This window comes from Camelus dromedarius, chromosome 14, assembly GCF_036321535.1.
Source record: "Camelus dromedarius isolate mCamDro1 chromosome 14, mCamDro1.pat, whole genome shotgun sequence".
Lineage (NCBI taxonomy): Eukaryota > Metazoa > Chordata > Mammalia > Artiodactyla > Camelidae > Camelus > Camelus dromedarius.
In genome coordinates, this window is record NC_087449.1 from 61,062,510 (window position 1) to 61,089,504 (window position 26,995).

The window sequence follows — 26,995 nt, forward strand, 5'->3', positions numbered from 1 at the left end:
TCTCGTTTTTCCATAGTTAAAAATGGGGGTGGAGGGACAATACTGCTTGTTTCAAAGAGTTGTTATAAACACTAAATGACTTCCTGTGAGGGAAGTCAGTTAAATGGAGTCTGACAAAAGTTAGGGTCGGCAGTGGGTTTGGGTTTCGGTTCTGTTCTGTTGCTGGGTACTGTGTGTGTCACAGGAAAACGGACAGAGGAGGCGCCTGCAGTCCAGCCACCTTGGCTGCCATGGGGCCCTGCCACCGTCCCACAGGGTCACAGCCGATGGTGGGACAGGCTGAACCCCCAGCTAGCTGCTGTGACTGAATGCAGAACAGTCCTCTGCCCGGCACCCCATGGCCTGTGTTCCCCGTGATGCTGAGGGAAGGGCTGTGGGCTTGTGCTGGTTGGGCAAAGCCAGCAGGCAAGGAACAGCCAGCGGAATCGGGGGCATGACCTCTGTTGGCCAGAGCCAAGTATCAGGACAGCAGGCGTCCTTCCCCCAGACGAAGGGTCCCAGCAGGAGGCCCTGCCCACCCAACCAGCCACGGTCTTCCCATCCGCCAAATCAGGAGCCAGACTCAAAGTCTCCACACAGCCTGGGACCATGGGGAAAGCGGTGGCCACCCTGCCTTATCTAACAGCCCTGTCGCTGAAGCACCTTGACTTCCAGGTGCCAGAGACTAGGAGGCCAAGGGAGACACTGAAAAGGCATCTTTCTCTGTGGCTGTCACAGAGCTGTACCTGTGGCTTAGGTTCTGGGAAGAGACAGTCTGGGTCGATTCCTGGTTTTGCAAGAACAAGCTGCAATGACGGTCATGCCTCAGTTTCCTCACCTGTAACATGGGATCATAGCGCACGTACTGGGGGGTGTTATTGTGAGGAACGAATGAGATAATCCCTTCAGCGCTCAGCATGGCGCTGGGCACACAGCAGGTGCTCACTCATCACTAGGATGCTGCTCAAGTGTCTCTGAGAGGACTTCCCCAACCACCTTTCTAAGAGAGCAGCTTGGGGTTCTCTCCAACCTGTGTCTCATATTGGTACCTGACACTGGTCATTCAACCAACATTCATGGATGCCATCAGCAGGCATGAACCAGAGGAAAATCCCTGTGCCTGCGGAGCTTACACTGAAAAGCCCTTCTGCACGCTCGGTGAGAGCAGGAACGTGCCACTCTAAGTCATCGGCAGACACCTGGGTCCCAGGACAGCAGCCTGGCAAACAGCAGCCAAGAAGCACTGCTGAATAAGAACATGTGTACAGCAGCGGCCGGGATATCACAGGGCAGCTCTCCCAGCCTGGGTGAGGGGAGGACGCCCAAGTTTCCATGTCACCTGCTCTCCCAGCTTCTCGGTCTAGAGGAGGTGGTGTCTGTATTAGAGGGATGACTCCTTCCAGGATGTGTCTTCTAGGGTCAGGACGCCTGGGTGTGAGTCTCAGCTCTGTCCACTGCCAGCTGGGAGGTGCTCAGGTCATGAGGGTGGAGCCCCCATGAATGGGGTTAGTGCCTTTATAAAAGGGACCCTGGAGAACACCTTTGTCCCTTCTACCAAGTGAGGACACGGCAAGAAGTCTGTGACCCAGAGAAGGATCAAGAAAGCAGGTGGTGGTGGGTTCTGTTTCCTTCTCTCTGCTTCCATAGGCTGTCAACTTAATGCTACATTCTGTCTGCAAATGGTGGGCATGGGGAGCAGACTTCTCGAGACCCAGCTCACCTACTGTGGGAGGATGCAGGCAGGGGAGGCTGGGGCCCTGCTGCTCAGGGCTGGTACCCAGGGCACCGAAAGCTCCAGACCACAGTCAGGCTGTGGGTGGCCTGGCTCAGGGAACTCTCTTGGCGCTGTTTCCATCCTGGAGAGGAAGGGAGCTGCATCCGTGGGAGGTGAGAGGGAAGGTCACCGGAAGAGACAACGGTGGGCTGTAGGCATGAAGCACTGAAATTCAAATTCCACCCCTGACACTCTGCCCCTCAACTCTGGCTCAGAGGCAACACACTCACATATCCGGCCCACTGCCACCAACCGTTCAAAGAAGCGTTCAAACCCTGCTCAGCCAGGAAACTTAAGGAGCCTCCTACCTTCTGCTGCAGAGTACACGTGAACCTGGGTCACAGCCCTCGTCCTGTGGTGTCATGTACTTGAAAGGCAGTTTTCAACACTTTTTCTGCCCTACACACTAGAAGATCACAACTCTCTCCCTGCAGACACAGTACCTCATTAAGTCCTGCATGGTTGGACGGACTGACTTTTTAAAGTTTTGGGACCCTCTTCAGCATGTACACAGCACATACACCAGACAGATATCTGCGGAACTAAATTCCTCAGTCATCTGACCAGAAACTCCTACTCACCCCACAGTGCCCAACTCATATGTCACCTCCTCTCTGAAGCCTTCCAGGACTCTCCCAGCAGACAAAGTTCCCTGCTGGCTCATGGTTCTCCTCAGCTCTCTCTTCACACTCTTATGATGGTATTATTAGTAAGATATAGCTGACATTTACTGAGTGCTCACTACGTACTAGGTGCCATGCTCAATGCTCTGTATTCATCATCTTCTCTAGACCTCATCACAGCCCTAAAAGGTCTGCATGTGGTCGTTGTTTTGCAGATGAGGAAACTGAGGCTCTGAGAGGTTAAGGGAGGTACCTAAGGGCACACACGTGGGGAGCTGGGCTCTGAACCCAGGCTAGCCAGAATCCAGAGCCCACACTGTCACTGACTGGGCTTTCCCGTCCAGGCTTGTCTGCCCTGGAGACACGGAAACCTAACTAGGGGTTGTGCTTGGTTCATCTCAGCACCCAGGCCCGGGCCTGACACATCAGGGGCCTCCCCAAGTGCCGATGAGGCGACGGGAGCAGTGTGCCTGTCTTGGGATTGGAGAGGCCGGACCCGGTGCTGTGGGCGGTGCCGGGGGCGGGGCGGGGGCGGGGCAGCGGGTGTGTGTGCGGGGAGGGCCCCACCTTGCGGTGCTGCTCGTAGTTGCGGATGAAGTCCCGGAGCTGCTCCTCGCGGCTCTCCAGCGTGGCGTACAGCTGCTGCATCTGGCTCACCAGGTCCGTCTTCTCACCCTTCAGGCGCTTGCGGTCTGCTTTCATGGCTGGGGAACAGAGAAGCGAGTGAGTTTCCGTGGTCCTAGCTGAGAAGGGACCCTGTCTCCATCCCTTTATTAACAGAGGAGGAAACGGGCTTCAGAATGAAGAAGTTTCTCTCCCAAGCTCCCATGTTACTCAGTGGCAGGATGCGAACCCAGGCCCGCCTAGCTCTAGAGTCCAGATTCTCATTTCTCGCTTTTACTGATCCAACCAGGGGAGCAAGTCCTGGGTTGAAGTCTATCCCCGCCCTGAACTGGCTAGGTCCCCAGAGGGAACGAGCTGGAGGCCTGGTGAGCCTGTGACCCCCATGGCCCAGGAAGCTAAGGGGATCCTTGATTTCCCGCCAAAATGACCCCCAGGGCTCACTCTGAGCCCACCAGAACTCAGCCCAGCCCAACAGTGCACCGTCTGTCCCCACTCCCATCACAGGGGAAAGAGTTCCGTTAAAAACACACAGTAAGCTATGACACCAAAGGCATGAATAACAGAAGAAAAAAACAGATACATTGGATTTCATCAAAATGAAAAACTTTCATGCTTCAAAGGACACCATCAAGAACGTAAAAAAGACAACACAAGGAATGGGAGAAAATATTTGTACATCATATATCTGATAAGGGGTTTCTATCTGGAGTATAAAAAGAACACTTACAAACTCAATAATAAAAAGAAAAATAACCCACTTTTCAAAAATGGGCAAAAGATCTTAACAGATGGTTCTCCCAGAAATGGCCAATAAGCACTTGAAAAGGTGGCTGACATCATTAGTCATCAGGGAAATACAACTCAAAACCACAATGAGATAAACTCCTACTCATTTAGAGTGGCTAAAATATAAAAAGAAGACAGTAACAAGTGTTGACGAGGATGTGGAGAAACTGGAACCTTCATACACTGCTGGTGGGAATGGAAAATGGTGCAGCCTCTGTGGAAAACAGCCTGACACTTCCCCGAGTGGTTAATAATATAGTTACCCTATGATCCAGCCATTCCACTCCTAGAAATGAAAACACATGTCCACACAGAAACGTGTATACATATATGTTTAGAGTAGCTTTCATCATAATGGCCAAAGGTGAAACAGCCAAATGTCCATCATCTGATGAATGGATTGTTAAAAATGTGGTATATCCAAATAATGGGCTATTACTTGACCATAAAAAGAAGCAATGATTCATGCTACAACACGATTAACCTTGAAAATATTATGCTCAGTGAAAGAAGCCAATCACAAAAGGCCACACGCTGTATGATTCCATGTATGTGGCATGTCCAGAATAGGGAAATCTGTGGAGACGGAAGAAGATTATTGGTTGCCCAGGGCTGGGGTGGGGGGTGGCAGAAGGGGTGGGGGCTGGAGAAAGGAGGGGTGGTAGCCAAAGGGCTTGGGGCTTCTTTTTGAGGTGATGAACGTGTTCTAATATCGATCATGGTGATGGATGTACAACTCTGTGAATGTAATAAAAACTTCTGAATTATGTACTGTAAATGGCTGAATTGCACGCTATGTGATTTATATCTCAATAAAGCTGTCACACACACACACACATATGGTGCCATGCGCCCCACGCAGCAGTGTGACTTCTGCTCCCTCCAGACTCCCCTCCCAGCACTGGCTCTGTGGCGAAGGGTGTGGAGAGGGACGAGCCCAGGCCTGTTCAGAGCAGGTTCCAGCCGCAGGGTGGGCCCCACGGCTTTTCCCAGGGTGCCCAGACCTCCGGTCCCTCCCTGGAGAGAACACTGGGAGGGAGCAGAGCAACTCCTCGGCTCTGGAAGCTTCCAGCCCGAGAAGGCACAGAGTGGTTAAGTCCCTTGCCCAGAGTCACACAGCCATGTCTGACCCCAAGGCCCTCACACCTGACCCTACATTATGCTGCCTCTACTCCCAGACCCTGGAGGGTCCTGGCCCCGTGGCCAGCTGAGGGCAGTGATACGGGGCAGGCAGTGAAGGTGCCACCCCATCTTGTCTTGGACACTGAACCTGCAAATTCAGCCTCCGATGTGAAAAAGTATGGCATAGTTCAGCGCCGGACATGTGCTAGCATCCTTCTGACCCTGCAGAGTTGGGGGACTCCTATGCCCCTCACCCCAAGCCCTGTAAAATGGGGTGGAGGCAGGTGGGCTGGAGCCGTGTTGTCAGGTGCAAGGAGCCACGGGGAGACCCCTGCAGTGGAGACCCCCAAGTGTTGGGGAGCCTTTAAATTCCAGCTTTGTGCTTCTGGGCTCCTGCACCCGGACTTGTCTCCTTCGTGGCCAGCTTGGCGGAGCAATAACTCAGGTCACCGTGGCCCGGAATTCCAGGCCCGCTGGGCTGGAACCTTAAAGGGCCGGGACAGGAGAGCCATAGACAGAGGACTCTCACTTCCCTCTCCTGTCAGGAGGGGGTGGGAGGGAGCACACCTGTGCTCTAACTTGCTGTGCCCACCTTGCAAGTGAAACTCATTTAAAAAACACCAAGGCGGGAGGGTGTAGCTCAGTGGTAGAGTATGTGCTTTAGCATGCACGAGGTCCTGGGTTCGGTCCCCAGTACCTCCATTAAAAAAATAAATAAATAAACCTAATTATGTCCCCCCCCCGGCAAAAAAAAAAAAAAAAAAGAAAAAGAAAAGAAAACCCAACATCTAAAGATGTAATCTGGTCAGAAAGGATGTTACAGAAGAGCTTGAGCCCAGCTGTCCCAGAGGAATTGGAAATTTCCATCTGCCATCTTCTCTGCTGCTGGCTACCCTCCCGTGACTGAGCTGGCTGGGTAGGTATTTTTGGCATCATCATCATCATCCCATTTTACAGAGGAGGAAACTAAGGCCACCCAGCCAGTCAATGGCAGCGCTGGCACCCGACCCTCAGTCTCGGGCGGGTTTCAGACCTGCGGGGTGTGAAGGCGAAGGGGGAGCACTGTCCAGGGGAGGGGCTCCTGGGGGGCCACTGACCCGAGCAAAGTGACCCCTGCCACTCCCCGGGGGCACCTCGGGCAGGGAGGGGGCCCTGTGCCCCAGTGGGGAGATGTTCACCAGGGAGTCAGGTCTGTGCCCTGCAGCAGCCGGTGGCTGTCGCATCCCTGCCCTTCGGGGGGAAGTTAGACCTCCCTGGGCTCTGATTCGCCTCCTTCTTTAGCCCCGTCTGGATAAGAACCAAGCTGCAGGCTTTGCCCTTGGCAACTGGAGGCTCTGGGAGGCTGTCCCGTAGCGCGGGGCTGGGCCTCTCTTCACTTTCACCAAATGGCCTTGAGAGGAGCGACCCTGCATCCTCGTGCTGGCCTCCCCGGTCTCCTGGCGGCTCCGTGCTGCACCGTCTGCGCATGCGGAGAGGCTGTGCGTGTCTCTTCTGTCCATCGGTGGAGGGCTGTGTGCTGGTGGCCTCAGCTGGGCGGCAGAGGGTTTTGCTTCCCCTATCTGACTCCCAAGAGCACGGGCTGGATCTCTGCCTTCAGATTAGCAGCCTGTCCCTAAGAGGGAGGGAGGCTCACCTCAAACTCTTCGATTAAGCACCTTCTATGTAGGAGACTCCATGCTTGCTGCCATGCGGGGGATGGAAACAAGCAAGACATGGTCCCTACCTTTTGGGTGGTTGATGGTCTAATAGAGAATGACACTAGTCTCCACCCGTCTTCCTCCTTATCAAGTCTCCACCCATCTACCTCCTTACCTTACCTAACCCCAATTCTGTTTGTGCCCACTTAAAACCCTCAACTTCCCGAGCAACCTTGCAGTGAGAGAGGTCTTATATCGCAGTTCTGGCCACTAAGATGTACACAGAAATCTACTGGAAAAGCCACTGTTTTCTTTATAGAAGGTCACGGGATGCTGGCATTAATGCTTGCCTTTTGCCCTTCCTCTTTCTTCCTGCTGGGAATTTGGATGTGACATCCTGAGGCACAGCAGCCATCTTATGAGCACAAGGATGAAGACATGAGCTGAAAACGGGGAGCAGAAAGACAGAAGGGGCCTGGACCCTTGATGGCACCACCTAGGTCAGGATTCCTGGTAACTGAAGAAAAGTAAACCCCACTGTTTGTGGGATTTCTCATCATGTGCAGCTCAGTGTGTTCCTAACTGACAGATCCAGGCAGGCTGTGAGAAGGGCCGTCACCCTCCCGCCCCCCACGAAAGGCTTCACCCCATGGTTCTTTCACGTGAGCTTCCCTTGGCGGGGGTGGGGAGGTCCCTTCTCTGCCCAACTCTGGGCTGGACCCTGCCAGGCTGAGGACTGAGAAAACACAAAAGCCGAATCTCTCAGAATGAATGCTGAGTGAAGATCACTTAAAAACAAAGATAAGGTGCCTCTGGAACCAGTGTGAGCCAAGGAGCCGCTGTGCGGTCTGCCCAGCTGTTCAGAAGCATACACACCCACAACCCACTCTAGGAAACGCACACAGAGGAGCAGGACTGGGGAGTGCCTGGGGACGCCTGCACTGGCCAGAGGTGGGAAAGTGGGTGTGTGTGTCCCCACTGAGCCCAAACGTCCCCAGGTGCTGCCACCCCAATAGATGGGGAGGCTCCCCAAAACGGGGGGCAGTACTGTAACACTTTAAGGAAGCAAGGAGGTTAGACTGACAGACCCCCAAGAAATAAACTACAGACACAGCTATGAAATTTACACAGTGGAACGTGTACTTCCTTCCGTTGTCATAAATATGCTTTTGTTTTCCTTCAAAACCCCGTTCAATGTTCTCTGAATGCTCCTAATGCAAGGTGAGCTGATGGTCCATGAGCAAGATAGTTTCCCTCTGTGACTGGCCTCCTGCCTCGGCCCTAAGCTCCCCAGTGTTCCGTTCTCCTGCCCAGCCATACGGCTTCACCCAGGCATGTTCCATTCCAGCAGCCAGACCACCGGAACGACTGCCATGGAGACGGGTGATGTCATACCCAGCAGACCCTGCAGGATCTCAGAAGGAGACCAGCCTGGCTCCCGGGAATGTGGGGACTCTGGGGATGGGAGGGAGGGTGTGTGGGGAAGGACTGATTTTTCTGACTCCAGGAGGCCAGATGCATGCATGGTTGGAGGGTGTAGCCAGGGGCTTGGCTGCAGCCCTGTGACGATTTCTCTGCGGGCATCACTCTTCTCAAGCTTCTGAGGTTTGCTTTTCCACAGCAGACCCCGTCGTCCTTCCCTGGCTTGGGAGGCCACATTCCCTAGCACAGACACGGGGCAGGGTGGAGCAGTTTAACTTCTGCAAATGCAACTCTTGGCAGGTGGGGGCCAGAGAGAGAAGAAAGGTCTCTTTCCTCCTGCCTTGGGCAAATCACCCCCCCCCCCCCCACCTCCAATGCCCAGGCGATGGGAGGCCGCAGCCCACGTGCAAAGAACAGCACAGGCTAATTCTTAGCGTTTGAGCTTCTGGGGGCCACGGGCCTGGAGAATAAGGGATTTTATGGGGGCATTTTTGAGCATGTGAGGGTCTCTCCTTACCCGCTGAGACAGTGCCTGCAGAGTGGACCTTGCCGGGCAGTAAGGGACCAGGCTCTCAGCTTTCCCCTCTCCGAGCCTCAGTTTCCCCCCAGCATGGGAGTGCTCGATTCTGCGAGCTTCCTTTGATTCTGAGGTCCTAGGAGACTTCGCCTCGACCACTAACACTAACCCCGTGTCCATGGCCTTAGCCAACACCACCCGGAGTGGGGTGTGGGGGTGGGCATTTGTCTAGGGTCAGGGGATCTGGGTCTGTCCCTGGCTCTGAAACCTTAAGCAAGTCACATAGCCTTCCAAGCCTCAACTTCCTAGATATTAAAATGATTTCCATCTGCCAGGCACCACTCTAAGCCCCAGTGGGTTTTTGTCACTTAATTTTCACAACCACCTTATGAAGTCAGTCCACATTACAGATGAGGAAGTGGGCTCCCAGGGAGATTAAGAAACGTGGCTAAGCAGCAAGCAGCCGTGCCCACCTGGCCCTGGCACCCACCCACCCTCCTACCCCACCGCTCTGCTGGCTCCCAAATCACCAAGCCCCAGTGAACCCCACATAGCCCGGTCAGCCTCATCTGCTCCTTGGGACCGTGTGCTGGGGGTGGGGCTGCACCTGCCTGATACAGGAGGGAACTGAGGCTCAAAGGGTTAACCTACTCACCCAAACCCACACGGCTCAAGCACGGACCCGGGGCTTGCATCCCTGGCATCTGACCTTGAACCCCTCACAGAGCTCTCTCATCAGCCTTCCTATGAAAGTGCATCGCTGTGAGCAGCAGAAGCTGCATCGATTCACAAAACCAGTGGGTGATCCAAATATTCGCACCAGTTGCTCCTGCTATGAAACGCTGTTTCTGTATCTGTCTTACAGTCTCAAGGGGGCTTTCTGAGGTTTCCATCACAGGCAGTTTGACATTCTTATATGCACCCCATGACTGCTCCGTGACTGCTGGAAGGAGGGTGTGTATGTGTGTGCGCACGCGCGTGTGCATGTGTGTGTCAGCAGCTCTTCAGGAATCCCCCTCCAGCCACCCCTTCCCGCTGGCAGGATCTCCTGCCAGCCCAGGGCACAGCCTCATTCCATGGTCAGATTTCCCATTAGTCTGAGCTCAGAAGACTGCTGGCCTGGTTCTGGATGGTCCAAGGCCAGGAGCCCTTGTAAAAATTCCCAGGCTGGTGGACCCCAGACAAACATGGGCTTAGAGGTGGGGAGGGGTGGCGGGCAGGATCAAGGAGACCTCAGCCTGTGTGTGACGATCCCAGCTGCTGCCAGCAGGGGGCCCCCTTTCTTTTCCATTCAACATTTCTGACCAGTTGCGCCTTCAGCCTCTACAGATTCTGGGAAAGGAGGGGTGGGCAGGTGGAGCCAGAAGGGCTTGGGAAACCCCTCAATAAACACCCACCATAATGTTCTTCCGGCTCAGCTTCCCTTTACAGATGCGGAAACTGGGGCCCAGAGAGGGAAAAAATAGCACACAGAGACTCAGCCTAGGTCTCGCGATTCTTAGGCCCACACAGTTCTGTTAAAAGCATCAGCTTTGAAGTCTGCCTATCAAAATCTACTGAAGCCTCATTTCTCCAACGCAACACATCTGAGAGTGAGTCCCTGACAAGCCTCCCACCCAACAACCTGCTCCTCTCGGTCTCCCCAGGCTCAGTTCATGAGGACCTCAGCCTTCCAGCTCCTCTGGCCCCAAACCCCAGGATCTTCCTTGATTCTACTTCTCTCACGCTCCACACCCAACTCCTCAGCAAGCCATGCCAGCTCCTCCTCCAGTGTGTTATCAGAATCTGGCCACTTCCCGCCACTCCTCAGTCCCCACCCTGGTCCGTGTCACCACCACGCTGTCTGCACCATGCAGCGGCCTTCTGACTGGTCTCCCAACCCTTTGGTCTATGTCAGCAGGGAGTGTCCCCTAAACGTGCAAGTCAGATCGTGCCCCTGCTCTGCTCCTCTCCTGTCTCCCTCAAGGGCGAGCGCAGCCCTCAGAACAGCCCATCAGGGCCATGTGATCTGTCACACAACCCCCAGCCCCAAACCTCTGTGATCTCCTCCCCAACCACCCCCAGCCCCCCACCGGCTCCTTGCTGCTCCTGCTTCACACAGACCCCCCCACCCCCCACCCAGCGTCTCTGCTGGTCCCTGCCTGGAGCACCCTCCTTGCTCCCCTACCTGTCCCTGCGGCCCACTCCTTCCCTCCTCCAGGTCTTGACTCAAATGCCAATTCTCAGCAAAGCCTTCTCGGGACACCCTCCTCACTCCGTCCCTGGTTTTCTCTGCTTTGAACTCGCCACCACCTAACACTCCACATTCTGCGTTTACTGCGGGGAAATGCTGTTTAAGCACCTGCCTTTCTGCCCAGGGCTTCCGGCCTTCTCCCCTCTTCAGAATTCAATGCAGCTTCTTTTTGGGTTTTCAAAGCCCATAGTTCATGCCTCTACTTGCTGCAGGGGGGCCCTGATGTCCCGCTAGCCCTGCCCACCCCACAGGAATGTGCATCAGCAGCCGGCAATCCAGACCGAAAGCTCAGGCCCATCGTCTCCCAGGCTAGCCTAGAAGCCGCTTGAAGGCAGGGCCCGGGCCTCTCTGACGGTACTTCCAGGGCGGCGCCAGGTGTGGTCCACGCAGGTGAAGAGTCCGGGAGAGATGACTTGAGGGTTTGAGCTGCTGCTTCCTTCCCTGATTCTCCAGCTTAGGGGATCTCAAGAGAGGACCTCCATAGCCAGGGTGGAACACACACTGCCTACAGGGTCCCACCGGGGACCATCAGTAAGAAAGGAAGGGCAGGTGGGGACCTAGAACACACGTCCCGCCTAGAGGGGCAGCTATTCCGTGACTGAATGAGGCCCAGCATCGCCACACCTGCTAACTCTTCCAGAGAATTCCAAACTCCAGATTATAATTCTTATGTTTTAAATATCTCCTTATTATTCAATATTGGCGATTAATCATACTGCCCAACTATGCCTGTGGGACCTCGCATGGGGGCTGGACTGCTGATCCGAGCAGGTGTCAGTAGAAGAGGGAACATGGGAGAGATCTGGGTCCATCCAGCCGCAGCTGAGAAATCAGCCTCTGTAGAGAGAGACCTGGGTTCGAAGCCCAGCTCCACTATTCACCAGCTGTGTGATGTTGGGTAAGTTCCTTAACCTCTCTGTGTCTTTTTCCTCATGTATAAAGTAGGATAACAATTTCTATTTCAACTGTGGAAAGCAGAAGCCCTGCCTGCACCTGAGGATGACTGCTGGGCTGTGCTTTATCATTCCAAGCGATGGTCTAAGAGAGGCGTCTAGAGGGGACAGGCAGTCTTGAGAGGGAACAGACACCTTGTCGGGAGAGTTTCAGCAGAGGCTGCAAGATCACTAAGTGGAAGGCTGTCTAGGAGCCCGGGCAGGGTGGTGATGGGAGGAGAGGACACGTGGCCTCTATTAGCCACCTGGAGAGTACCTGCCAAGCCCAGAGGCCTGGGGCTCCCAATGGGAAAACTTAAATGGGAGGGGCGAGGCCAGCCCCCAGCAGGGGATTAGGCACCTGCAGACAGTATAAGAGATGCTGCAGGGTTGGGGGGCCGTGGGGGCCCTTTGCAGGCTGTTCCTGGTCCTAACTGGGGACAGGGGCACACTACTGCTGCCGCCCACCTCTCAGCTCTGAAGAGCTCGGAGCTCATTGGAAAGCCCGGAGGGTGAGTGGCAGACCCAGGAATCCAGGCCCCCACTTCCTGCCGAGGGAACGGGGAGGCTGGGGGCGGAGAGGGGGTGGTGCTTGTTTTCCAGCCTCTGAAGGCAAGTCCAGGAAAGTCTTCCTTCCTCAAAATCACCACTAAAAATAGTGGCAGGGGATGGGCCTGGAACAGTGACATTCCCTAGACTGGGGTGGGGGGAAGGGGGTGGTGGAGATTTCTGGAAAGCATCGGTCCACAGGCCCCGCGCCCCACACAATAAGGACTATTTTTAAAGGCTCATGTCTGTGTGTGAGGTCACTCTCAGGCAAGAGGACAGTGCTGGCTTGGCTCTGAGAGAAGAAGGAGGCATGGGACAGGGAGGCAGAACACCAGGGTGTAAGCCAGTGTGCTGTGTGGCCTTGGGAACTTACATACCCTCTCTGGGCTTTGGCGTCATACTCTCAAGATGGTTCATCAGACCCTCTATAACCTTCAGGAAACTGCTCTGAGCACCCAGTGGCTGGGGGACTGGTCTCACCATGCCCTCTCTCCAGCAGAGACCCAGCCGGGCTGTTCAAGGTTAGATGCAGGTGGCAAGCTGGTAGCAACAGACAGCCTCTTCCCAGGCAAGTTCAGAAGGAGGGCGGCCAACAGAGAGCAGACCCCGGAGCTAGCCGTCTGGGTTCAAGCCCAGCTTTGCCACTCACTAGAGGTGTGACCTGGGGCAAGTCACAGATCCCAGTTTTTCGCATCCATGAAAGAGGGATGGAGTGCCGGCCTCAACCCATGCCCAACAAGTGTGCGTCCATGTTCGCCAAGGGACCTGCATGGAGAAGTTCACAGAAGCACTCTCTGTAAAAGCTCCAAACTGGAAGCTGCCCGGGCAACCTTCAGCAGAAGGCCTGCACCCACCGTGGTCCCTTCCCAAGGCAGATGGCTCGATCTAAGGAGAACGAGCGAATTACAAAAGCCTTTACGGCAGAGAAAAAGGGCAGAGTTCATCCACTCGGCGAGGAGTCAGGAGGAAGCCGTCCATGGACAGGACCCAGGAGAGCTTTCAGGAAGCCAGTGACGCTTCTTGATCTGGGTGCCGGTGAGACAGGGGTGCTCAGTCTGTGACAATTCACCAAGCCGTGAACTCGAGATTTGTGCTTTTCTGTAGCTACATCATACTTTAATAAAAAGTTTTAAAAATAGGCTGTGCCTCATAGGACTGGCTTTATACATGGAATGCACTCAGAGCATGTCCAGTGCTCTGTAAATACCAGCCCTTGTCAACTGGGGGGAGGTGGTCCTCACGCCATCAGGGACAACCAATGAGACGGCAGTGAAGTAAGGCAGCTCCAGGTATGGACGAGGGGAGGGCTGCCCTCACTGCGAACCCTGCAGGATTCCTGGGGCTCAGGAAGGAACGTGAACTTGGGGTTGGTCCTGGGTTCAAAGTCCAGCCCTGTCCTGTAGGCAGAGGGGGCACTGTCTGTGTGCAACTGTGTGGGGAGTTAAAGGAGAAGATATCCGTGAAGGTGCACTGACAGTGCTGGAGTGACAAAGGGCAGGGTGGGCTTCCCCGACCCTGATGATGACAATGACAATGACACTGTAGGAGCAGTTACATTTATTGTGTTTTTTATGGGTTGAGTATTATTCTATACCTTCTAAGTTTTCACTAAATTTTCTTTGTAACAAGCCTGTGAGGTAGTTACCATCATGGTCCCCAGCTTACAAATGAAACAGAGGCAAAGATCCATTAGGCTGACTCCGCGGGTAAGTGGGGGATGCAGGGTTCAGCCCAGGAGCTCTGACTCTGAGCTCATGCTCTTAACTTTGTCCAGGTGGGCAGCGTCAGGAGCAGCGTGGCTGGGGAGGATGCTGGCCTTGGCGGTGGGGAGGAGGGGAGCCTGGTGGCCTCAGCCCATGAGATCCCAACTCCCTGCAGGACCCAGGTCTTCCTGGGGGACCCGCTGGGTCACCTCACAGGCCCAGGACAGCTGCTGGGAAAACACGGGTTTCTGTCCAGGTGGGACTCACAGCAGGACATCAAGGATTCAGGTCTTGCTCTGCCTCCCACTGTCTGTGTGCCTTTGGGAAGCCACGGGACAGCTCAGATACTCAGCGTTCTCCTTTGTGGAATGCGTACAATAAAACCTGCCAACCTCATAGACCAAGCAGTGCCTGAAGATGAGCTTTACAATCCAGAGGCCTTCAAAGGTGTGAAGACGGCTGTTACTATGGGGCAATGCAGGTGCCCACCTGTGCTGTCTGGGCAGGCATGTCTGTCTCCTTCTGGCCTAAAGGATTAACCAGCTGCCACGGCCACGGATCTGAGCCCCCGTCTCCGATCAGCTTTCACAGTCACAAAACTCACATTCTGATCTTCATCTGACTCCTGGGAGAGTCTGAAACTCCTTAGTTTGGCAGAGGAAGAAAGGGGGTGTTTTTTATCGATCCCCCTAAAGTCTCAGTGGCAACAGTTCATATTTTACATTTTGCTATTGTCTTTGATGCCCCCCTTTTCCAGGATGATGGTGACTGCAGCTAACAAAGGCGTGGCATTGAGAAATCACAAGAACCAATTTCCTTGTCTTTTCCACTGTCGGCCTTGCTTCTGTGCTGTAGCCAGAAGCTGGAGACCGTGGCTGCTGCCGTCCTCCGGCAAAGGGCCCCAGCCAGGGCCCCCAGCTACCTGAGACCACACCTTTAATTGGTGGGGCACACGAATTTTATGGCAGGACTGGAAGTCTACTGTAACTAAGACCTCTATACAATATCTAGACCATTGTGCCCAGATATATTAATGACTTTACATTTAAATGTTAATGAATGTAATTAGACGAAAGACTAGCCAAGCTTGTCACTAAACATACATTCAGGACTGGTAAACTCTTGCACTATGAAATTACACATGTGAGCAGATGCACACAACTTGGACTTCTCAGATGGACTCTGACTTGTCTTATCGAAGAAAAAGCTCAAAGGGTTGTCCAGAATAGGAGGGGGGAAAGGAGTAAGCAGGTTGGGGGAAGGGCTGGGGGGGTCAGAGGGGGAGGACCCTAAAGATCCCCTGGAGTCCTTGGGAATTGTGAAGATCAAATGAGTTAGTGCATGTAAAAATTTGCATGCCTCTGTGGATGGAGAACTCACTACTCCTAGGAGTATCTGGTTTCAACTCTAATGAGCGCATCCCAGAGGCAGGCTTATGCGATTGGTTTGGCAGGGTGACACTGGGGCCTCCCCCACAACACTAAGTTTATCTGCAAAAGGTGCTTTAAAACAGTAAAGCATCCTCTAGGCCGAGAACAAGGGGAACAGGACTTTGCTGTAGCTTTAGTAACAGAAAGCCTTGTATTTATTAATTCAGCAAACACTTACTGTGGGCTGACTGTGTGCTGGACAGAAGACCCAAGTCACACAGCTCCATCCCGACAGCTCGCAGGGGGCCTGCTCAGACCCCACACTCCAAGCAAGAGCGAGCTCTAGGCACACAAAGCATTGGGAAGCCACATTTCTCCTCGATAAGTGAGTGACTGGCATTGTGGGCTGTCCATCAGTCTCTTGTGAGTTTGACTGATGTGAATCTATCATGAGAAATCTGACTTTCAGAGCTAAAGCACAGAATATAGGATTACAGCAAGGAGATGCCATCCCTTCCCCAGCCATCACAGTTTGTCTAACTTACATCAACTCTAAAAAATGGTAATATTTATTTAATGTTGACTGTGTGTGGTATTCTAAGTACTTTGTATATTATTAATCTTTATAGCAACCCGTGAGGAAGGGACTATTATTCCTACTGTTATACTCCCATTTTACAGATGAGAAGACTGATTGATAGCAGTTAAATCATACAGACAAGCTTCCTCCATAGAAAAACACCAGCTTTCAAAGGCTTAGGTCTCATGACCCAAGAAAACAATTTAGCCAGAGTCAGGAAGGGTAAGGGACAGGAATTTGGCAGGGGGCTGGTTTTGGCCCCGCCAACTGCCCAACTGTCCCTTCAGAATCAGTAGCAGCTTTCAGACAACAGCCCTCACCTCCCTCTAAGCAAGGGCACGTGCCCAGACTCTTCCCGGGAGAACGGCGTTCCTGACAGTGACAAATGCCCAGAGTTCCCTGCAAGCCAGCAAGAGCCCTGAGCTCAGGAAGCACAGACCCGAATTTCTGGGCCCTGCCCCTGGGTGCTCCCTGCTGTAGAAAGGTACCCAGCTAAGTTCAACGAGTTAATCAGAGACTTGGCCCAGATATGGTTTGACTTTGAGACAGGTGACAGAATTATTTAAAAAAGAAAACAATACAGCAGCCACAATAACCATAACTGATCTCTGCTGTGGGGTCTTGTGCTTGACAGACGTGACCCTTATCCTTCCGGGAAGCACCTGGGCGAGACGTGCAGTCCCACTTCACAGATGGGAAAACCGAGCAAAGTTAGAGTCATTTGCTCACAAATGAATCAGAGACTGACCTGCATTCAAATCACAGACTCTGACCCTTCAGACAAATTCTCCTCCTGCAGAATCCCCTGGATGTGGCTGACTCTGGGGCCATCTGGGTGGAGGTGGCCTGAAGGATTCGGGACTTACCCAGAAGGACCAAGGGCATGACTGCAACACTTTTCCTAGACACTTAGTTCCTGCTCAGCCTGTGAGTCCCGGCTGGTGGTTTCCCCCAGAAGCCTCCCCAGGAGTGAGCTCCAGTTTCCTGAGGCTCTTGGAAATTGGCTTCCTTGAGCATCCTTCCCATGCTCCCCAAGATAGACTATTGTGTTGGGTGTGTGAGACACAGAAGCAGCGGAAAGAGACTGATGGGCAAGAAAAGAATTTCTGAGCAGCAAAATGGTTCTCTAATGTGCCACAGGGCCTTTGCACTTACCATTGGCTCTGTCTGAACATCCCACCCCAATCCCAAACACGTGGTGGCTCATTCTCTTGCCTCCTTCAGGTCTTGACTAACTGTCATCTTTCTGGAGAAGCCTTTACTGTCGCCTCATCTCTAAAGCTGCATTGTTACCAGACCTCTTAGCACCCTTTTCCTCGCACACTTTTTTCCTAAAGCTCTTTTCTCATCTGACATTATACATGTTTTGCATTTACTTGTTTACTGTCTAGATCCCCCTCTGACTAGACGGGGCAGGAATTTTGCTTCTTTTTTTCCTGCTATGCCCACAGCGTTAACACGAGGGCCTAGCACATAGAAGGTACGTAATAAATGTTTGTGGAAGCATTTAAATGGGGCCGCAGTGGAGCTGAGTGAGCACAAGGAGCAGAAGGGACAGGAAGGCAGAGGAGCTACAGGAGGGAGGCTCTGAGCCGCCAGGCCTAGCAAACGAGGTGAGGGTCATTGCAGGAGAAGGGATGGTGTTTGCAAAGCTGTGGATGTGGGCGGGGGCCGGGTGTGTCTGGGGAATCACACTCAATACACCATTGCCTGAGCTTTGCTAGTCTGGGAGTTGGGAAGAAGTTCTTCCCAGTTAAAAAGTTGGCTGAGCGCTCTGGGCACAGTTTGCTCAGAGACCATGCTGGTGCCGTGGGCTGGGGCCGAGTAAACTTGCCTGCTCCCATTTTTCCTTTCTGTTTGGCCCAGAAGGGACCGCTGCAGGAAGGCTCTCAGGTTTTAAAGAGGGTCTACTCCTGTGTGTGGTTTCTCATGTCCTAATTCCTGTGCTGTGCCCTGCACTGGGGACCTGGAAGAAATGGGTTGTCTAGCTGTAGGGGAAAAAGCTGGAGAGGTGACAACCTACGTCGCCAAGCATGGACGGTCCTGTCAACCCCGAGGCGAGGCGCCAACTGTCCTCCATCTCCTCATCTCTGCTGGCGAAAAAAGAGGCTTGGGCTTAACTCAGTTTGTTTAGGACAAATTTTCTAATGCTGCAGGAGGCCTTCTTAAACGGGATCCTCTTTCTCTACCAGCAGGCAGCTGGAGCAGTTGCTGAGAGCAGGGCCCTGTACCCGGACACCTACGCTCATGTCCCAGCCCCTCCCTCTGCTTGTCAGCTAGGTGACTTGGAGTGAGTCTCTTAATTTCTTTGTGCCTCTGTTTCCTCACCTGTAAATTGGGGATGGTGACAATACCGACCTCACAGGCTACTCAGAGAACTGAATGAGGTAATACACACAATGCACCCAGAGCAGTGCTGAGGGTGTTAGCTGCCATTATTACTGGTGGTGGCTGAGAATGCATCTGACCTGAGGCTGGGGGATGGACAGAAAGGCTCTCCAAGGTTCCTGCAGCCCTGGGATTGCTGGGAGGAGCTAAGGTGCTCACACTGAGGAAAGGAGCTGCAGGCACTGGACCGACTGTGTCCATCACCCGCCTTCCCACTGCCCCTCCCCATTCTGGACCTAAAGGTGCTGGACCTTCTCGCATCCTTGCCCCCGTGTGCCCAGTGCTGGCCGTGCAGAAGATGGAAGGATCCCTGCCTTTGAAGGGTTTACGGCCACATCAGAAAGGTCTAAATACAAATGGTGAGGGTCATGTCCATTTTTTTTTTTTTTGCCTGTTCGTTCATTCATTCATTCATTCAGGCAAACTTTATGACCCACCTGAAGCCTGGAACCACACTAGCACAGAAACAGAGCTACCTAAAACTCTTGGATAATGACCCACAGCAGTGAGGAGGTAATAAAGGCGGCGGGGATATGAGTATGGGAGAGGAAGGGGCAATCAGTGAGAGACCATGATCCGGACAGATCCCTGTTAAGGCCCCTGGGGCCTCTCCTGAATTTCAGGCGGCCTGGCAACAGTGCAACCAGCCACCTCCCGAGGCGGCACGTCCTGGTGGCTGGCACTCTGTGCCCACAGAGCTGGGCTCTTGCCAATCTCAGGGCATTCTGTAAGCAAGGAGGGAGAAGGGTTTATTCAGCCCCCGTCAGGAGGCCTGGATTCTACAGAGAACGTGAGCATATGACCTCTCTGCCTCTGTGTCTGCTCTGTGCACAGCGCCTGGGCTCTGATACCAACTGGCCACCTAAACAGGCCGGGTCCCAATCTCCAGGGCTCAGTCTTCTCATCAGCAAAGTGGGAATGAACGTCCTGTCCACCTCTGGGCCAGGAGGCGTGCCCTGTTCACTAACACGCTAACATCCACGGCATTTGTGTAATGCCCTTGGCTACCTTGGTGAACACACCAGGCTCTACATAGTTGTCTAAACAGTCAAACTGTCAAACTCTTAATAGACATATTGCTTGAACCATTTCCTGATGATCTAAGCTTTTAAAACATGGTGATGAAACCCAAGGCTCTAAGTCATTGTTCTGAAAACTGATAAGTAAAGGGAAAAAAGTCAAGCTTTCACCCCGCCTTTCCCACACCAGCTGCACCAGTGGGTGACCAAGTAGTGGATGGCAGGGAGTCTCTTTAAAAAGGAGTCCAGCTACTACGTGAAGAAGGGTTGACAGAAAATCACCATTCCACCTCTTTTGCTCTGGATACAGGCAGGGCTGCTGACATCACAAGAGGGTCAACTAGGCAGCACGTGCCTCCTTTGAAGGACACTTGCCAAAAAAAAGTGAGGAAAATGATCAAGCCTCTAGATGAACTACCAGTTTACAGGAAATTCAACGGCCAGAGGAGCATGCTGAACGACACCAGGGGGGTGCAGTTTGCAAACTCCAGACCCTGGGAGACTGATTTACCAGACAAACGCCACAGCCTCTTCAACAAATAATTAGCAAGAATAAAAAATATATATATATCAGGAGGAAGATTTAAATGAAAAAAAAACTCAACTAATCACAGTGTCCCTCTTAACATGGGCCCTGATTCCAACCAACAAGGCTTAAAACATGAGTTTATGAGTCAGTTGGAAATGTGACTCATGACTGGACATCCAGTGTTTATTTTAGGTGCGATAATAGTATAGAGGTTATTTTTTTAAAAGAGCCTTTCTCTTTTACGGTGACATACTTGGGTATTTATAGATGGCATCATCACAGTGATACAGGGAGGAGGGAGGAGATGAGGGTGGGACAGAATCAGCCATGGGGCGATGGACACTGGGGTCAGGTCGGGGCCCACGGGATTCGTCACACTATTCTATTGACTTCTATATATAACTGAAATTTTCCATTAAAAAAAATGCCCCCAAGGCTAGCAGAGAACAGTTTTTGCCTCTGCCGAGTGCCTCAGAATTTAGTGCTTTATAAAGTTGGCTCCTTCTAAAGTCTTTCCTTTGCTGATGTGGCTGACGGCTGTCCCACCTGCAGGAGCGCTCAAAGCAGCCTCTCCCAACATACCTCTTCTGAGCTGCCGCAGGCGTGACAGCCGGACTTGGCTCACTGGGGTGTGTGTAAAGCACAAGGCGTCCCAGCCCACGCAAGGAGCGCCCTGGAGCGGCGGCCGTTCTGCCTGCTCCCAGGCAGGCTCTGCTCCCTTCCTGGTGCACAGCTGAGCCGAGTTCTCGGGGAGCATGATGTCTTGACGCTACCCACGCTCATTTCCATCAGGATTCTGGGTGTGGGAGGGAGAAGCCACTGTGCTACAGTCAACAGGCTCAGTCTCTCCCCAACATTGTCCCGGGCTCCAGCCCTGGGTCTGGTTTAAAATCGTCCCCGCCTTTCCAGATGTGCCCAGGATGCCACCTGTGCAATCAGAGGATGGGGAGCAGGCTGCCTGCGTTTCCTTGGTGTCCCCAGGCCCCCAGGTGGGACTGGCTAAGGCTGCCGGGCAGGGGGCTGCTGGCTGCCCAGAAAAACTGTCAACTCAGCGAGCATGCAGGATTTATTTACTTCTGCAAAGAGAGAAGCATCTGACCTCTTAAGGAAACAAAAGTGAAGAATTTCCTGGCCGATTGTCTGGGGGGAATAACAGGAACTGAGCTGGTAACAGCTCAAACAAACAGCACTAAGTGATGAGGCTGAGACAGAGGCCCCGGGGGGCGGCCCTGGCACTGCCTCTCAGTGTCCCCAGCCACCACCGCAAATCTGCCGTCCCCGCCCAGGGCTCCTGGGCCCACAGGGAAGGCAGGTGGGGCAAGGCAGAAAGAGCCTTAGACTCAGAGCCAGATACCCAGGCTAGAGGCCCTGCGGCACCCTGCGCAGGTCACGTAACCTCTGATCTTGGACTCTGCCTTCTCCACGGGGTGATTTTAAGGCTCACATGAAATGACCTCTGTGAGGTGTTCTGCAAACAACAAGGTGCTCTACAAACATGGTGGGGCAGTATCACTCCTCATAGAGATCTCACTCATCTGCACACAGCTCAGTGAGGACCAGTGTTCCCATCTTATGGATGGGCCAAGTAAGGCTCTGAAGGGTTAAACGGCTTGCCTTTGGTGGCACAGCTGGGAGAGCCAAGGTCTCCTACTCGCAGGCTTGTTTGAGGCCTGCATTGTCCAGGGACCTACTGTAGTCCCGGGAGCCTCAGGCCACTTGCCAGCTTGGGAAAGCCCTTTCCTTCATAACACCGGCGGCCCGGGGTCCAGAATCACAGCCAAGCTGCAGACTCAGATATGAAGTCCGGGTGGGTGAGGTCTGGCCCATGTGCTGGGCTTACAGTAATGAGCTTAGGGCTGAGCCTCCCAGGAAAGCAGCGATCTGCTTCAGTAGGCCACAGCTTAAGACAAACAAAGCTTCCAGATCCCTATTAAGCCTCATGGGCAAAACAGTTATTTTATTAAAAAGGGAAGAGGGCAGGAGGTGATTCCTCTGCCCCAGAACCCGGCAGGAGGGACTCCCCAGCCCGCCGGCCCTGCTCGCAGGGGCTAGCTCTGCACGGAGGTGGGGCACTGGCTCCATCCTGTGTGGCCCAGGGAGACCTGAGCCTTCTGCACACAGAGATGCTATGAACTGATAACTCCATCAGGGAACAAACTTCTTATGCAAATCGAAGCCAAGGAGTTTAACGGCGCAGCAATCAGATTTGCTAGCAAGCCGTAACGTGCTGGGAACGAGTGAGCTCAGTTCCCAATCTCCTCTGCTTTGGAATTATCCACTTTGTGGGGATGCTTAAACATCTGTTGTGAAGGCAGGCAGGCGGGTGAGGTACCTGCCCATTGGAGAGCAGAAGCCTGGGGGAAGAGGGGAAGGGGAGAGGCCACTCTCCACCCACCCAGCGCCTTATCCCTGAGCCTCACCACAGCTCTCCCCCAGCGCCCCCACCAAGACCCCCCTCCTCCTCCGAGTCCAGACGCAAGCAGCCTGGGCAGAAGCGATGCCTCAGAGAGAGCCCCAGGCTCAAAGCATACCTTCCTCACGTCCAGGCAGACTGCTCTGTGCCCTGAGGTTTTCATCTGTAAATTGGGACCATAATGTCGAGGCCTCATAGTGTTGCTGGAACGTTAAATTCCTAGCACTTAAAAAACAAAAACAAAAACAAAAACCTGCTGGATTTGGAGTGCCAGCTCTGGGTTCAAATCCTGACTCAACCGCTCACTAGTGAGAGTATTCTCCACAGTAAATGGAGCTAATTATTCCCAGCCTCCCCAGGTAACTCTCAGAGTTGTTACCAAAGAAAAGGCTACAGGAGAGTCTAGGGGGTCCTTGCAGGGGTTTGGCTTCTAGAAGGCTCTGAACAAATGTAGCTACTGTTGTTATAAGTGTCAGCATTCCTTCCGTGGAAGTTTCTAGAACTGCAATCCCTGGTACACTTCCTACCCTTCTTTCCTCCTTTTTCTCCTTAACACTGAGTCCCAGTCACCGCACTGTATACTCTTCTTATTTGTTTACTGCCTACTCTGCAGCCCCAGGGGAATGTCAGAATGTCATCTCTGCGGCGGCAGGGATTTTTGTCTCTCTTGTTAACTGCTGTATCCTCAATGCATAGAACAGTGCCTGGGACACAGCAGGTGTTCAGTTAACCCCCGTGACATGAATGAGTGAATGACAGTCACTGCTCTCACTGGTGGGCCAACCCCCCAGATTCTGCAAAGACACCTGGGCAGTCAGCCCTGGGGACGGGATGAGATACAACAGGGGAAAAGAAAGGACAAGACCCTGCCTGTCTGCCAAGGGTCACGTGCCCACAGCCTGACCTGCCCGCTGTCGGGACCTGCCCAGCCCAGATTTTTGCTGTGCACATCCAGTCCAGTCCAACCATACTGAGTCAGCAGCTACTACGTGTGCGGCACCTGCCAGGTCACCTGCACACCTCCACGGGGGGTGAGGGCTCCTTCCTTCCCTCAGCCCTGCTGTGGCCCAAGTCTCAGGGCAGTGGCACCTGTCTTTGAGCACAGCTCATGGGCCTGGGGTTCAAGATTCAGACCTCCAACCCTCCAGCCACCACAAGACCTGCCTGCCTGGGTACCCATCAGAGCCCAGCCACACAGCAAAGCACAGGGCAGATAAAAAATGCAAGTGCCACCGGCGTCCACGGAGATGTCTGTCCCGCTGCAGAAGGGACAAGACAGCGGGGCACTGGTTTCCTGGCTGCCGTGGTGCAAATGCCGATCCTCCTTGGGGTAAAATTAAACTCAGAAGGAAAAGGGAAGGGGTGGGCATGACTCTGGCTAACTGGGGACCCAGGGAAAGTGGGACAGAGTCAGGGCAGAAGGAGGGGCCACAGCACCGACAGATGGCGCCTGCCCCAGTGACAGTACTGCGAACACCAGCCACTGTCTGCAGTCAGGCAGACTGCAGCCCCAGGGGACCCTACCTGCCCAGCAACCCCTAAGGCAAAATCCGTAGGACAGATTAAGAACATGGTTTTCTCCCCAGATAAAACCAATGATGCTTTTAAATAATTAAAGTACACCTATAAAATATCTTCGTGCCTGGGAACCCGCCTCGCTCCGGGACGAGGGTCTGCCGTGGTGCCTCGTATCCCCTGCACTGGGTCTGACTTGGGTGTTCTCCTCCTCAACATACATGAGGCTGCAGGGTCTCAAGGGAGTGATCTGGACGTATCCACTTCCGTATCCCCAGCTCAGAAGAACATCACCGCTAACAACAGCAGCAAAGAAAATAGATCCACAAGAACCTGGTTCATGCCCGCAGTGAGTGCGTTTCAAGTGCCAGGCACTCTGTGCTGCTTCAGTTAATCCTCATGGCCACACTGGCTGGGAGGTACCATTCTGACACCCGTTTTACAGATGAGGAAACTGAGGCACAAGATCTAAGTGACCTGGATGCCAGAAAGGCCAACTCTGCAAGCATCTCTGACCTCGATGTCGAAGAGACACAATCTCATCTTCTTGAAGACGGCGAACAAAATTACCAGACGCCCTCTTCACGCCTGGGCCCCTACAAGGGAATTCACACATATTAGACTATCCAGTTCTCACAACAACTTGAGTTAAGCTTTATCGTCCCCATTTTACAGGAGAGGAAACTGCAGTTCTGAAAGAGCCAGTCACTTGTCCGAGACGGTAACAGCCAGAAGGTGGCAGAGCTGCGAGGGGGGCCGCGTCTGTGGGCTCTGGGGTGCGTCCGCATTCTTTCCACGACATGTTAAGATCTGCACGCTGCCCAGGCCCTTCCTGTGGGTTTGTCCTCAGCCCTAGGAAGCCAGCAGGTGCAAGATGCACCAATATTTCAGGGGCCACCAAGGAAGGAAACACATTGCCACCCACACTCTGACACGTCACTTGGGCGCATGCACCCCGATTTCAGACCTGCTAAAACTTAAAGAGCGTGCATGTCAGAACTGATGAAATACGGAAACTTCTCACATGATGCTTACAACCTTGTGAAGTCACCGGGGTTGTGCAGGTGAGGAACCTGAGGCTGAGCTTGGCTGAAGGATTAGCCAGGATCACACAGCTCGTATGAGTCCAGGCCTGTCCACTCGCTGAGCTGTGTCCCTGACCCAGGTCCTCCCACGCCTTCCACAGTGCCCAGAACACAAGAGCCTCTGAGGAAATGTCCTTTAAAGGGGAGAAGGAAGGAACGAAGGTGGGCTTCCCTCTTCCCCCCTCAGGGCCAGGGGCCTAGGCTCACTGCCCAGAAGCCGATGCCACCAGGCAAGGTGTAAGCCAGGGACATGAAGGGGCAGCTCCTAGAGCAGACCAGGTGAAGGGACACCGAGGGTGACATCTGGGTGCAGGGGGTGAACACCTGCTTCCATGTAATGGAGCCACTGCAGCAGTGTTTTATGTAAAACACACCTGTGGGAACATGATCCAACCACTGAGGGGAGTGTGTGTGTGTGTGCACACGCGCACACGCATCCATGAGCACTGATCCTGAGCTGAGTGATCAGGAGAGGCCAATGTTGTGGCATGCAGGAAACACCCCCTCATGTCCTCAGCCCCTCTCTATGCTAGAACTTGAGGGTGAAGGCCTGATAACAACCCAAAAAAGGTACCATCCTTTGGGTGGTCCTTACCTGGGGTACCATCCTATTGGACAGAATGGATTTTCTGTTTTGTTGATTAACTCCTGCTGTGTTTTTTTTTTTTAAACCCACTTTATTAGGGTATAACTGACACAGTACACGGTATTCAAAGCACATCATTAGATGGGTCTCAACGCACGTAGAGACCCGTGACACCACCACCACCACCACGAGATCAAAACACTGAATATACTCATGACCCTCCAAAGTCAGAACGGACGTTGACCCAGGTCCCCACACCAAGTCACCAAGCACCTCCGCTCATCTGGACAACAGAAACGGAAGCAGCCAGCACGCACTGAGAGTGCAGTGAGATCCAGGCACAGGGCTCCCCATCCTGCAGGCATCATCCAGCAAAGCCCTGGAGGGCACTCACACCACCCCTGGTGCCCCAGAGGGAGGAGGCTGCAGGTGGCCCGAGTCCACACCCCAGCTCTGCCCCTTCCCCGGTGCGGCCTTGGGTACCTTCCTTTACTCCTCGGTGCCCGCTGCACCTTACCTGGGGACACCTAGAGCTCCTATCTCACAGCCTGCATGGCGAGGATTCAAGGAGTTAATAACCATCTGGAGAGCTCAGGACGTGCCTGGCACGTGGTGCGTGCTCCCTATGAGTTAGATGAAGAAGACGATGAAGCCGATGGTGATGGTGATTTCTTCTTGAATGGGGAAACAGGTTCCAGGAAGTTAAGTGACTCATCCAAGGTCATCCAGAGAGCAACCCCACAAGTGAGGCTTTAAGGCAGGTGCTCCCGACCCTGTGCCGTCCTCTCCAGGACACAAGAAGCTTGCAGCGTGATGCAACCGGGTGCCCTGGCCTCTGTGGCCGCAGACCTGCCAGGTCCTGCACAAACTGACCAGGCGACGGTGTCAGCAGGCCAGGCACACAGATTTCTCTCTGCAAACTCGACCGAACCCATTCCCACCCCCTTTCCACATCCAGGGTCCTCTCAAACACGCCAGGGGCACCTTGGCTGGGGCAGGGAGTGTCTTGAGACCCATTTCTGGACCCCTCCCCTCCCATACCTCCGCCAAGGACTCCTACCCCAGATGTGTCATCTGCAAGCTCCAGAGGTCTCAGCCGGGAGGGGGAACGGCCCCCACCGTGGCAGTTGGTTAGGATTTCGGCTTTGTTGGATTGGACCAAGCAGGAAACCCCAGGAAGAGACCACTTCCCCCCCTACATCGGCCTCCAGTGGGACAGACAGTGATCCTCAGGGACCTGGTGATTAACATCGTGGGAAAATACTACGTCTCACAGGAGGTTGATCCTGGAGCCTGGGAGCCCTCCAGCTGTTGCAGGAGATGTGGAGCTCGGGGTGGAGAGAAGTCGGTGCGGCTGACCAAATCAGAGCGGCGGCTCCGTTCATCCGGCCACGCTCTGTGCCGAGTGTGTGTGTATGTGCGCACACATGCACGTGCGAGCGGGCGTGCGCCTTCCCTCACAGTCCCAGGTCACGATTCTCCCCTCTTACAGATAAGGAAACTGAGGCCCACAGGCACCAGCAACTGTGCCGAACTTCACTGAAAAACTTCCCTGAGTTTGGAGAAGCTGGGATTTGAATCCAAGTTTCTGTAGCATCAGTCCAAACCC

General features: G+C 53.7%; 1 protein-coding gene across 1 annotated transcript in view; it reads right to left on the reverse strand.

Annotated features, from left to right (window-relative positions):
* KAZN (kazrin, periplakin interacting protein) overlaps positions 1–26,995 on the reverse strand; it is a 991,323-nt gene that overhangs the window by 50,215 nt on the left and 914,113 nt on the right. Inside the window, 1 exon segment of the mRNA XM_031464108.2 lies at positions 2,944–3,080. Within this exon segment, the coding sequence (XP_031319968.2) occupies positions 2,944–3,080 (137 nt within the window).